At 42.5% G+C, this 13,397-nt stretch overlaps 2 protein-coding genes across 5 annotated transcripts in view; both read right to left on the bottom strand.

The window, feature by feature from the left end:
• The window catches only part of celf3a (cugbp, Elav-like family member 3a), a 32,277-nt gene extending 22,823 nt beyond the window's left edge, over nt 1-9,454 (bottom strand). For all 4 annotated transcript variants that reach the window (XM_029663732.2, XM_029663734.2, XM_029663733.2 and 1 more), the window contains exons 1-2: nt 9,112-9,454; nt 329-4,101 (exon numbers count right to left, since the gene is read on the bottom strand). The gene's annotated coding sequence lies outside the window, so the exon portion shown is untranslated. The remainder of the gene's footprint in view (nt 1-328; nt 4,102-9,111) is intronic.
• A 190-nt stretch (nt 9,455-9,644) lies between these two features.
• The window catches only part of rprd2a (regulation of nuclear pre-mRNA domain containing 2a), a 40,492-nt gene continuing 36,739 nt past the window's right edge, over nt 9,645-13,397 (bottom strand). The window contains exon 10 of the mRNA XM_065020538.1: nt 9,645-11,294. Within this exon, the coding sequence (XP_064876610.1) occupies nt 9,739-11,294 (1,556 nt within the window). The 3' untranslated portion in view covers nt 9,645-9,738. The remainder of the gene's footprint in view (nt 11,295-13,397) is intronic.

The following is a 13,397-nucleotide window of genomic DNA, read 5'->3' on the forward strand; positions in this document are numbered from 1 at the left end:
CCATGCAAAACATATTGGAATGTTGCAATTCTAAATGAAATCAGTCCCCGCACCAAAAATAAATAAATCGGGAAATTGATGAGCTGATAACCTATTATTAGGTTCTGACTAACATCGTTGTTTACACGGGTAAATTAATGTAAATAAACAGACATCGAAGTACTCCTTTGTTCAACCCTCTATGGGTCTCAACTGCTTGTTTAAACCCATAGGCTATACTGTCACGTTGTGTCAACGTATGGCCTGTTTGGTCCCTTTGTCAAGATGGGGTGACGATAACAATGAATTGAACATAATTGTACATACGTTAAGAGAACAACATCCTCACCTACTATTCCTCCTTGATCCTCTCTCCTTCGTCTCGCAGTTAGTTGAGAGCAGAATCACCCGTTCTCCTCTGTCCCTTGTCAAATAGGGTTTATTTTCGGTTTCTGTCTATTCTCCTGTTCAATTAAATTTGTCTAATGTAGGACCCCTCTGAATCCGTACCTTGACAAGTTACCCCCAAAAGAGCGCACCGAACAAATCCAAGCGACGACGTCCTTTATCCATAAACATGAGCGTGTGATGCTTTATCTCGTAGTTTTGATTTGTGTTATGTGTACAAACCCGGTTTTCCACTAAATACACACAAAATTGGATTTTCGAAAAAAAAATGACCTCTTTGGGATTTCTCAAGCGGTTTGTGGTTATAATAAAAGGCTCCCTATGATCAAACACAGGAAATGGTAGACTATTGCTGCCGCTCGCTCCCGCGTTGGCTGGCTCTGTGTACTCCGTTGCCTTTGACGTCGTAAACCGGTGTCTCCCTCCCTGTCGATCTATATTCTCCCTTAGGTTGTAACAAGCCGTGATGTCTGCCGTTAGGAAGCGTCTAAGAATTCTACCAGGACTGGTCTTAAGACGACATTTCCTCCATTCTCATTTTTTTGACTGTGCAGAATGAGACAACATAATGATACAAAATCGATTACTTAATCATATAATACTTAACATTTATTGGACTAAATGATACTTTTATAATCTATGAGAGGGATTTTTGGTTTTGACATGTTTTCGTCCTTCATTTCAGCCATGCACTTTTTGGCGGTGCCTGACATCAAGGGATGCAAATCTGTCTTTTGTTCTAGTAGTGAGAGCTGACCGCGGTGCTGAAATGGTTGTAGACGCGGTCGCTGACTGAAACTTCGATTGACAAAGAATAAATAAAAACAAATCTCTTTAAAATTTGACATATGTCATAAGTCATTTGAATGGTTCTTCTGCACACACCCACTTTACACACAATGAGCGAACATGTAAACAATAGGCCCACATGACAGCATTCACTTATGCGCACATACCTAATCATGGCACTCCAAATAAACACGTACAGTACAAGATTTTCTCACAATGAAAAACAGATAGTTGTATGAGCTCTTGCCGAAACCCCCACTGGGTTTATCTCAGTTTTAAATAGCCAGTGGTGTTTTCATCTTTTTTTCCCCTCAATATTTATTGTACCCAACCCAAACCATTTCTTAAATTTGCCATCTATCATCCCTCCTTAAATCATGTCCCCACTTCCATCCCTAAGCACATGCATGGACTAAGAACTTTAGACTAAACTTTAGAGTTTATCTTACTCATCTTGATGATACAATACAATGGTTGACATTTAGAAAATAGTTTAAATTGGCAGGTGATTATTTCAGATGGTGCATGTCAATTGACAAGAAGAAGAAAAAGTTAGGCTTAGGGCTTGACTTGAGAAGGGGCTCACTTGAGCAGAGTACCTGCACCTCACATTTTCTACTGCTTGATGTCAGCGGTGACATTCTCAAGATAGAACACTTTCTGTAAAATGTAAAAGTGTGATCTATCCAACGAATATGAATATGATGATCCTATCAACACAGTTGGGAGTACCTAGACTGTCACTCACTGTGCCTCATAATGCATCAACAATGGACATGTCAGTTTAAGGTATAAGCAAAAGATACAAGTAACTGAGCAATAAAAAGAGTTATGATAATACATATTTTATTGTGTAAAGAGAAGCATACATATTATTGCTTTTATTTGAATCAAATCTGTTAATTAAAAATACATGGTTTAAATGTACAGAATTTTCCAAAGTAGAATAGTGTGTGTGTGTGTGTGTGTGTGTGTGTGTGTGTGTGTGTGTGTGTGTGTGTGTGTAAAACAGAGAGCTTAACCTGTCTGGTCTCATGTTTGCGGCACCAAGCTCACTCATTGTGGCTGTACTTCCTGTCCCTGGCTAAGTGACATGTCCTTTAGCCGTCTCTCAACCACTCTGCTCCCCTCTGGTTCTCCTCCTCACTTTGACCTCTTTCCTCAAGAGACATTCAAAGAGATGGGACAAAGTTACACACAGCAAATCAGTCATAACAATACAGCCAGTTGGCCAGTTGAGCTTAGCAGGTACACATTAGGCTCAATGTGTCCCCAATGGGCCCCTATTCAATTTATAGTAACCTCATTACAGGGCTATAGCGCACATCGCATATGAGCCTAGGATATCAACGATGCAAAGTGGGCCTAGTGTGAATGATCATGCAATTCTATGTGAGTGACTTATTGAGTAAAGTATTTGTCATCATTTAACTTGAGCGAATCACACGACCGCAAGGCGTTGCTCCAAATGGAGGCATGACCCGGGCAGGAACTTGTGCCAGTGTGCTAGCAAAAACAAAACTTCCAGCTTGCTAATTAGCAAAGAAAATAGCTAGCTAGCCAGCCAATGGCTTCACAGAGAAGAAAGCCTACACCATTAAAATCTGTGGTCATGTGTGTCGCCTGGGGGGGACTATCCCAATAAGAGTTACAACATCAGACCCATACAACCAAAGATTGTCTATTATATTGACAAGATAGTAGATATACCACTCCAACAATGGAAATACATGGAAGGCAGGGGGGGAGGAAGCGAGATCAGGTGGGATCATTCTAGCCAATGCAAAAGGAGATAAGTGTGTGAAGAGGCCATAGAGCTAGACAGAGGACTCATCTTTGTAGCTGTGCCATTATAGCGCCATTGAGGCAATCTTTATTGGCTCAGAGGATTTCCCACCCATGGTGGAATTGTGGAAGCCTTCAATGGCTGTATCCATGTTAAAACGGTGAGGGCAGTAACCATGTTAAAACGGGTTATGTCCATGATGACTCCACTAGCTCTGACAACATATAAAGTACATTTTTTCAAAGTTGCCGAAATGCCATTCGTAACAACCTAACCATTACTAGACTTACATTAGATCAAATAAGCCTCAAGTAGCAAATTAGCAATAAAAAAATGTTGTTGACCAAATTCGACACTCATTTATTACCTCCATACAAAAATTACTCAACTTGTGGACTTATTTTTCGTGGACAGATTTTGGGAGGATTAAAATCTTTCGCTTCGCCTCGTCCTCTCTGATACGACAGAGGTGCACAAGACACATGGGGGAAGCTGTAGGGGGAGATGATTTGTTGGTAGATTAAGCCAATGCCTATCACGCCGGGAGATTCACATCTTTCTTATTGGCTAACGAATGCTTAGTTTGACGTATTGGTCCACTAGACCTTCCATGCATTTGGGCAGAAGTGTCTGGGAACGAGGTTACCTATATAGTGCACTACTTTTGACCGGGGTGCCATTTGGGAAGCAGCCTTAGTCAATCATACCACCACCCTGACAATATCATTGTGGTTCTTCTCAAATAAGACACATTGCACCACTAGAGGGTGCTTGAATAACTACGTACAGTATCTTGACTTAAATTGTTTCACAAACCTGTGGAAACGATCAATAAAATGACTTTCCTCAACTAAATTATGGCCAACACAAGGCCAGTCATACATGGGAGATATCCCAGACACAGATTATGCCTAATCCTGGACACACAAGCATTTTCAATAGAGATTCTCACTTGAGCTAGAATTTTAGACCATGATTAGGATTCATCTGTGTCAGAGAAACTTCCCTGTATTTAGTATTTCTTTGGCGATGTTAAACATTTCATTACCCGGGTTAGTGGACGTTGAGGAGATATCGGTCCTTGTTGTCTCGTCACTCATGCCAGCAGTTTCCCACTCCTTACACAGGTCACCATATCACTGTTAACAGGAGAAAGGAAAGATGGAAAGAAAAAAGAGGTATTAGAACAGAGTAAGGCGGGGGGGGGGGGGGGGGGGGGGGGGGGGTCAATAAAGCACCCAAAATAGAACAATACACGATAAATGAAGCTAACCATTATCATAGTAAGGGCAAATGCTCAGATCCAGAGCTGGACATCACTTCACAGTTGTTTTATGAAAACAAAATCCCACAAGGTTTTCACCTTTTTAACAACCTGTAGGCCTACCTACACTATTGTTTCGTTTTTTGTCGAGACCATGGTAGGTTAACGCTGCAAGTCATGTTTTTTTTTTTTTTTTTAAGTAATGTTGCTCTCATGGAATGACCTTCCATGAGCACTACACCGATTAAGGACTAAATGAAGGGCTATTTGAACATGAAAATGTCAGAGAGATGCATTTCATTTAATTAAATTAAAGGTTAAGTAAAATATACAAAATGTTTTGTTTTTTTAAACGTATTTGTTCTTTGATTATAGGCACACTTAGTGTGGCTATAACATTCAAATATCAATTTCTTTACTCCATGTTTACTCATCGTTTTCCATTCAACATTAGTTACAACGTCACTATTTTGTCGGATATTATCCTGTACCTATATTTGTCCTATATCTTTCATCTTTGTGCGTCAATCCCTTTCCTGAATGTGCCAGCGCATGGGCCACGTTCAGTTGAAAAACGTTCTTGAACGTTGCATATAGAAATTCAATGAATAGGACCGACTTGATTCCTTCATCTACATGTCGGTGTAGCCATGTCTGTCCAACATAGAAATCTGCTATCTGAACGTTACGTCCTGCTGAACACGCCTCTGACCTGCACAGTTCGAAAACGCGCACACGAAAAACCTTTTTTTATGCAAGGTTCTGCGCACTGATTGTACACAACTTTAAACATTCGTCAATACCTTCAAATTACAATGCGGGGCTCTAAAGATGAGCAGGGAAACGTCCCATGCTCTCGTCAGATAAGGAGGCACTTATGAATAGGCAACAAACAGTAAGCTACACGTAAACCAAGACCGTGCGATGCAAAGGAACAAACGCGGTGTGCTTTTTATTTCACTTTTACATTTAAAACACTATGCTGCGTGTCTCAAATTGCTCAGACGTTATCCGACCGTTCTTTCGATTAGCATATGTTCTTACTGCGAGACAAATGCCTATGAGAACCTTTACTGACATCTAGCGCCCGAGTACTGAACATTGCCCACGTTTGTTTGTATACAACATACACATCTACAGTATGTCTAATATTACCCTACACTTTGATTACCATTTTATATAGGCCTACGTCATCCCGATTATTACTTATAGCAAAACGGAGAAAACCGTTTTCACATAGTGGTCAGGGACGACACACGGATGCATTTCGCAATATGTAAAATGATCACATATAGTTTGGTTGTTTTTGTGTAGCTCCCCTTACTGAAAAAATTTCACAAAATTATACAATGATCTTGTCTATTTCCAATTAACTTTAAAAAAAAGACTTCAATTACATTTCAATAAATGTCTTCATAACATATTATTTAGTGGTGTAAAGTACTTAAGTAGTATTTGGGGGTATCCGTACTTTACTACTTATATTTGACAACCTGTACTTTACTACATTCCTAAAGAAAATAATGTACTTTTTATTCCCTACATTTCCCTGACTCAAAAGTACTCGTTACATTTTGACTGTTTAGCAGGACAAGAAAATGGTCAAATTCACGCATTTATCAAGAGAACATCCCCTGCTGCCTCTGATCTGGCGAACGCACTAGACACACATGCTTCATTTATTTGAGTGATTGAGTGTGGCCCTGGCTATCCGTAATTAAAAAAACAAAAAAAAAACAAGAATGGTGGTCTGGTTTGCTTAAGACATTTTCAATTTAAACTTTCACTTTTGATAAAATATATTTGAGCAATTAGCTACTTTTGGCACAAGTATATTTAAAACAAAATACTTTGACTTTTACTCATGTAGAATTTTACTGGGTGGCTCACTACCTTGAGTAATTTTCTATTAAAAAAAGGTCTCTACTTTTACTGAAGTATGACAATTGAGTACTTTTTACACCACAGATTATTCCTGCATTTGTTATTCAATGCCTACTCAGACATATTAGCTCTGACACAATCAGTGTTTGGTTTATTTTGGTATTGTAAAGAATCATGTCATAGATAAAGTATTCTATTGAAGTCATGGTCAAGGCCAGAATTTAAACCAGCACTGCAGAACTGGCTGCAAGTCATTTAAATGACAAAACTGATCAAAGATCATCTTTTTAGTAAAGCATAAGAGCACTGCAACATTACAGAGGATCTGCAAGACTCATAAAAGCGTGTCAAGAGTAGTGGTGCTAATCTAGGATCCGTTTCCCCCAGGTCCATTCTTGTGATCTAAACTGATTCTAAGCACTCCTATATATGACCCCAGGCCTATAAGTACTATTTTCCAAGGAAGCATAGTGAATCAGGCCATGGGTGATGGCCGTTCTCTAATAATAGTGAGCACAGGCAGCGAAAACTTAAACCGAAGGCAGGGCATTGTCTCGTCCTGTTTAGGTAACCTTAAAAGGTCCTTCACTAACCACATTCATTATTTAACATAAGTTACTGTTCACAAACATCTAGGAACAGCAGATCCAGCTGTTTTTGGATGTACTTTTATTTTCTAAATTGATTGAAAGACCAATTCAATCTGGGTCCATTTGTATCAAGTGTCTCAGAGTAGGAGTACTGACCTAGGATCAGGTTAAATGTCCATAAAATCTTTACTGTGATCAAAAATGGCAAAACCTATCCTAAATCCACACTCCTACTCTGAGATGCTTTATGAGTTAAGGCCCCCGATCTAAAAGCCAATCAACAGGTCAATCTAACCAATCATGTATTAACATTCTGTGTCACTTGTTTTACATTGCCCTCCGTAATGTGCATTTTTTCCTTCTTTCGGCTGTATACTCAAAGTTTGGATTGGAAATCAAACAATGACGATGAGGTGAAAGTGCATACTGTCAGCTTTAGTTTGAGGTTTCATCCCTATCGGGTGAACCGTTTAGAGGTTACAGCACTTTTTTTTGTACATAGTCCCCCCCCCATTTTAGAGTCCCAAAAGTATCTGGACAAATTTACCTATGCGTATTAAAAGTAGTCAAAAGTTCAGTATTTGGCCACATATTCCTAGCAAGCAATGACTACGCCAAGCTGGACTCAAATTGTTGGATGATATTTGTGCGTCTAACTATCCATAATCATGGTAGCATCCACAATGTAGAAGTGTTTAGAAACATATTGTATTCTTATTTACCATTCATTTCTATTGGGCAGAAAATAATCTGAAACAACCATAACATTAATATAATGCATCCAACAAGTTTGTAGGGTCACACATTTGATGTGATCATTGTGTGCTTGGAATATGTGACCAAATACTAAAATTGACTACTTTAACACACATTAATTTGTCCCAATACTTTTGGTCCCCTATAATGAGAGGGGACTAGGTACAAAAAGTGCTATATTTTCTAAATGGTTCATCTGATATGGATAAAAATAACCTCAAATTAAAGCTGACAGTCTACACTTTAACCTCAGCCGTTGTATACTTTCAAATACAAAAGTGCTGGAGAACAAAGCCAAAAGTAGAACAAATTGTTCACGGTCCCAATAATTACAGAGGGCACTATATATCTTTGTGACAGGTCAGTGAATGTTTGCATTGTGGTCACAGAATGAGTCTCCTGGTGTGTCTCAACCATTTTGTATCAGGCACCAGTGGGCTACTCCTACATGGCCACGAGCTCAAATCTAATTTCTAAACCTCCCATTCTAAGTAAATGAATTACGCAGCACGTTGCATGGCAACAGATGTGAATCACTTAGGCTATTCGCTTCCTACAGTACACCAGATGACTACGCACTTACATTTCTGTTAGATTTTCATTTAGTGCATGAGCATCGTGGTTGAGGTCAGTTAGAACAGAAACAGAAGTCAGCAAACCCAGGAAATGATTTGAATTTAAATCCAAAACATATACCATCTCCCTTTCAATATAGAGAAGTCATTGAAAATAGCTTCTCAATAATGCATTTTTTATTGAATTGGAACATCAGTTTACAACTTGAATTGACCACAACCCAGAGGGGCATCAATGTTACTGTGGAAGTGGTGATGGGAAGGAATCATGGAGGAAGAATTAAAGGCAAACATGACTCAGGCGAGAGGCATTTCCCAAGACTGAGAAAGAAAGTAACCTCCCACTGCGGTTTTCAAACTCAGGTTTTTATTAAAGCCAGTACAAGTAAAAGATAGTTGAAGACGGAAAGTGGAGTTTCTTGATCCAGCTCCAAAATTTTCTTTTCTTCTTTGTCGTTTAGGGGCAACAATCACCCTCCCCTCCCCATTTTATTCTATTAGCCCTGTGCCGGTGTCATCCTTCTCTGAGAAATGAGAGAAGTGATGACACAGCCAGTAAAGGGTTAAATCTTTCGCACTATGCACACTGAACAAAGTTTTGCTTAACAATTATAATATTCAAAGTCATAACATTTATGGAATTTATCATTGTCCCCCAGCTACACAAACGGATATTGTAGAACATAATATTACGTTTACGTTCTCTTTGTGTCTACTTACATAAAATGTAGTGTAAACAAAAAGAGACCACTTAGGAGCAATTATCTCGGCTGTTGGGATCTCGGTTAGGTCTTTGCAAAGGGAAAGTAGACCTCAACTTTTAATTGAAAAATGACAAGAGAAACATAGCAGTAACTACCTTTCTCTGACACTTAAGCCTACTTTGCAAAAGAACAACGTCTTAAAATGCAGTTTAAATAATGAACAGTAGTCTTAGATGTAACTCACGCTAACGCATGCACACAAGTATATATGCAAGCTTAGAGCTAATTCAGAGGGGGAAATGAACTAAAGATTTAATGCAATGTTTTATACTCAAACGAATATGAGAACAATAATCAAACTGAATTATATATCCACCTCTTATCTTCTTTTATTCCGCTGCATCTCCGTTGTTCAGGCCGACTTCTCCATTCCCTCTTGCTCCAGATCCACGTCTTCACTCATCCTCTCTTCCTTAAGATCCTCCCAATTTACTCCTCCACTTCTCCTTAAACTGTACTCATCTATTCCCCTCTTCCTCAGGCCTCTTCTCCGCTCCCCTTATTTGTTTAAAAAGTACACCTGAAGTCTTCAGCTTCTTTCCCCAACTCATTTCTTATCCGCCTCCTCTTCTACCCCTCCATGTGTCACATCGCCTGCCTCAATGACATTCCGGGAGACTAAGCACTAATTTGATGTGAACCAAGTCAGTTGACAAGTCAGAACCGCGGAGGTAGGTGTGGTCTTTTTGGGGGAAAGAACGGACCACCTGGCCCCCCACCTCTGGGGTGTCCACCGAAAGGAGGCCCAGGCCGTTTCCCCCTGAACATGGGGCGATAGAGAGGTGGGCGTGGGGGTCCCCGCGGGAGGCCTCTCAGGTGTGGATGGCGAGCTAGGTGGAGAGGATGGGGAGGCAGGGGCATGTGGTCAGGGTGGTGCAGGTTCATGTGAGGGGGAAGGGGGTGTCTGTGACCATATGGAGGGGAAGGGCTGCGTGGCGGGTAGTTATAGTAGTAAGGGTCTTCTGAGGGAGAGAGGGGGAGTGAGGCGCTCTCTGACTCTATAAGGATAATGAGGATCGTCTACAGGTAGATGGTGGAAATCATCTGGGTGATAATAGCGATTATCTGGGTGACAGAGATCGTGAGGGTGCCGGTGGAGGTCATCGGGATGGCGATGGAAGTCGTCAAGGTGATGCAGGTTGTCAGGATGACGGAGTAGATCGGAGTGGCCGTGGAGGTCATCGGGGTGACGACGGAAATCGTCAGGGTGATATGGGTCATCCGCGTGGCGATGAAGGACATCCTGGTGACGGCGAAAGTCATCAGGGTGATAGGGGTCACTGATAATCACCGGACCACCCAATGTACTGACGCCCGCCCTGTCATCCTCAATCTCAGGGTTTGGTGAAGTTGCCTCCACAGGCACCATCACAGACGCGGGCGGGCCCTGGTAGTCCTGCAGTGGGGCTGGTATCCCAGGGAAGGGCGGTGGGGGTAGCTGGGGAATGGGGGGCAGGGGACTGTTGAGGAAGCTTGAGGGGTTGGCCCCCTGCTGGAAAGGCAGAGCATGAGGATCTCTTGTTTGGTAGGGCTGCGTCTGCCCCTCCCCCTGGTATGCATACAGTCCTGACATGGGGGTTTTGCCATCTCCTGCACCTGAGGCAGCCATGTTGTGGTTGCTGGGATGCAGGGCCTGTCCCTCTGGGTAGGGATTACCATACCATCCTCCTTCACTCACGACAGCGTTTGGCCCTGCCGGAGGCCCTCCTGGTGTGTTACTGAGTAACCCCTCCCCAAGGGTTGGGGCTGACACCTGTGTCGTGATGGGCTGGTAATGGGCCAATCCAGACTCTCTGAGAGAAGGAGCTATTCCATGCATCTCTTCCTTCCCTTCATAAGGCAACTGGTGGTACCCTTGACCATTAGGCGCTCCTGGATGTAGTCCTAAATGGCCATGAGTGTTGGGATCCTGCCAAGCTTGGTTATGGCAGGCAGTTGGAGACAGAGACAGGCTGCCATCTTCTGGTTTAGGAACCCCAGAGACCTGACCTTGTTTGGCCAGGAAGGGCTCTGCTCCTCCCGGAGTGTCCATGATCTCATCCAGGGTGGGGGTGCCTCCTCCGGCCTCGTCCCGTACCGGAGTGCCCCCCTGGGTCTCTGTACCCGCTAAGGGGCTGAGGGTGCTGCCTCCCGCTTGGACGGCCACACTAGCCAAACCCAGGTTAAAGGCATTAAAGCCAGGATTACCCTGCAGGAAGCTGTGGATCTTAGACTCCAGGCTGGAAGCGGAAGGCTTTTCTTCTTTCTCCTGCCCCAGGACCGGCCCTCTATGAGGGCCGATGGCTAAAGGCAGTGTGGACTGGGGAAGGGACGCTGCCTGAGGGACGGCGGTGGTGTTCCCCACTGCAGGGGCTGATGGGTTTGGTTCGAGCGTAGAAGAGGTGAGAGGAAGGCCTCGAGAGGGTGCTGTAGGGGTGGAGGCGGAGGGAGGGAGCTTGCCTGTACTGGGGGAGTTTGAGGAGAGGTTTTCCGCTGGACTGTTCAGACGAGTGGAGAGGCCTAAGAAGGAGACGTGTGTTAAAATGTGTGTTAAAATACATGACAACTATGAATAGCGAACTCCATTGTACGAATCTGAATGATTCTCACCCAATACAATAAAATTAGTGATAGCAGAATAAAGATGTACACTCCCTGTCTGTCACCACCTTTGCTACTCAAATAGCAGTCAAGAACAACAATATCCAAAATGTGCACATCACATTTCCAAATCATAAAACTTGTGATAGTGTCAACGTTTATGATCACTAGGTTTGATGTACAGTTCGTTACAAGACGATATGGCGCCATAACCTGGGTTGTTCTGAGCAGAATGAGCCTGTTTGTGAAGACATTTGAAGAAGCACAAGCAACCGAATGCACTCACGACTCCATTCTTTGTCCACCAATTACAACCGGTTTCTCTGATTTGCCTTGTGAAAGCTTAACATTAAGGCCGCATTTTATCACTTAGCTAGCCATGTTGGCAATAGAACAAGCTTTCAAATGCCCACCTGACCCAGATTGCGATTTATAATGGACCGTTTTTGGATTGCGTAAATAACAACCGTAATTGTGTGATGGCGGTGATGCAAAACAACTAGAAGTGTGCTTGCTCTAGTTCCTCAACGGCAAAGCTAGAAGAGCTAACAAAAAAAACATTAAAGTTCATTGAAACTGCATAGGAACTCTGTGGCTACTTGGAGACACCAGTTAGTCCTCTCACTCAAATTCTTGTGTCAGGTGAACTGTTGTGCCCTCACCTTTGGACTAATACTTTTCCCATGGTCTCCAAACTGTTCTCTTTCAATTGCTACCATGGTTATGCCTTTCATATTTCTTCTGGAAGAAACATTTTAATGTAGTCCTATCCATATAGGCCAATTCCCACAAGGGTTCAAGGGCAACTCAATACAACGGCCAACTTTTCTGGTTGAAAATACCCTGTGTATTTTATTTAACTATGCAAGTCAGTTAAGAACAAATTCCTATTTACAATGAGGGCCTACCCCGGCCAAACCCTAACGACACTGGGCCAATTGTGCGCCGTCCTATGGGACTCCCAATCACGGCCGGTTGTGATACAGCTTGGAATCGAGCCAGGGTATGTAGTGACTCCTCTAGCACTGAAATGCAGTGCCTCAGGGCTCCCGAGTGGCGCGGCGGTCTATGTGGCCTCAATATTGGTCAGACACATTTCTTCCAGTACCAAAATTGACTAAAAAGTGTAAGAAGTCAGTATATTCCAAAACGGAGTTGTGAGATGTGTAACTGAGTTAGGCACAAATTACATGGAGTTGTACTTGGGTTTTGATTTCGATGCCCACTAACACGGGATTGTTGTGGCTAAGGAAAATTGTCATGTATGGACAAACAGTTTTGCAGATTGTGCTGTATCCTCCCCATAAAAGACACAGACTTGCCCACATTACACAGTGCCTGACTAGTTTACATAAGACAACACGTTGCCAATGTTACGTTTTTATATTTTTGTTCAGTGTAACATGTAAAGTGTTTCATGAGCTGAAATAAAAGATCCCAGAAATGTTCCATGTGCACAAAAAGCTCATTTCTCTCAAATGTTGTGCACAAATTTCTTGATATCCCTGTTAGTGATCATTTCTCCTTCGCCAAGATAATCCAGCCACCTGACAAGTGTGGCATATCAAGTAGCTTATTAAACAATGATCATTACACAGGTGCACCTTCTGCCGGGGACAGTAAAAAAACACTCTAAAATGAGCAGTTTTATCACAACACAATGCCAGATGTCTCAACTTGAGTGAGCGTGCAATTGTTATGCTGACTGCAGGAATATTCACCAGAGCGGTTGCCAGAGAATTGAATGTTAATTTCTCTAACATAAGACGCCTCCGACGTCATTTTAGAGAATTTGGCAATATGTCCAACCGGCCTCACAAACGCAGACGTTTAACCACAGCAGCCCAGGACCTCCACCTCTGGCTTCTTCACCTGCGGGATCTTTTGAGACCAGCCGCGGATTTGCAAAACCGAAGAATTTCTGCACAAATTGTCTCAGGGAAGCTCGTCTGTGTGCTCGTCATCCTCGCCAGGGTCTTGACCTGACTGCAGTTCGGCGTCCTAACCGACTAGAGTGGGCAA

The sequence above is a fragment of the Oncorhynchus nerka genome, linkage group LG7 (assembly GCF_034236695.1).
Source record: "Oncorhynchus nerka isolate Pitt River linkage group LG7, Oner_Uvic_2.0, whole genome shotgun sequence".
NCBI lineage: Eukaryota > Metazoa > Chordata > Actinopteri > Salmoniformes > Salmonidae > Oncorhynchus > Oncorhynchus nerka.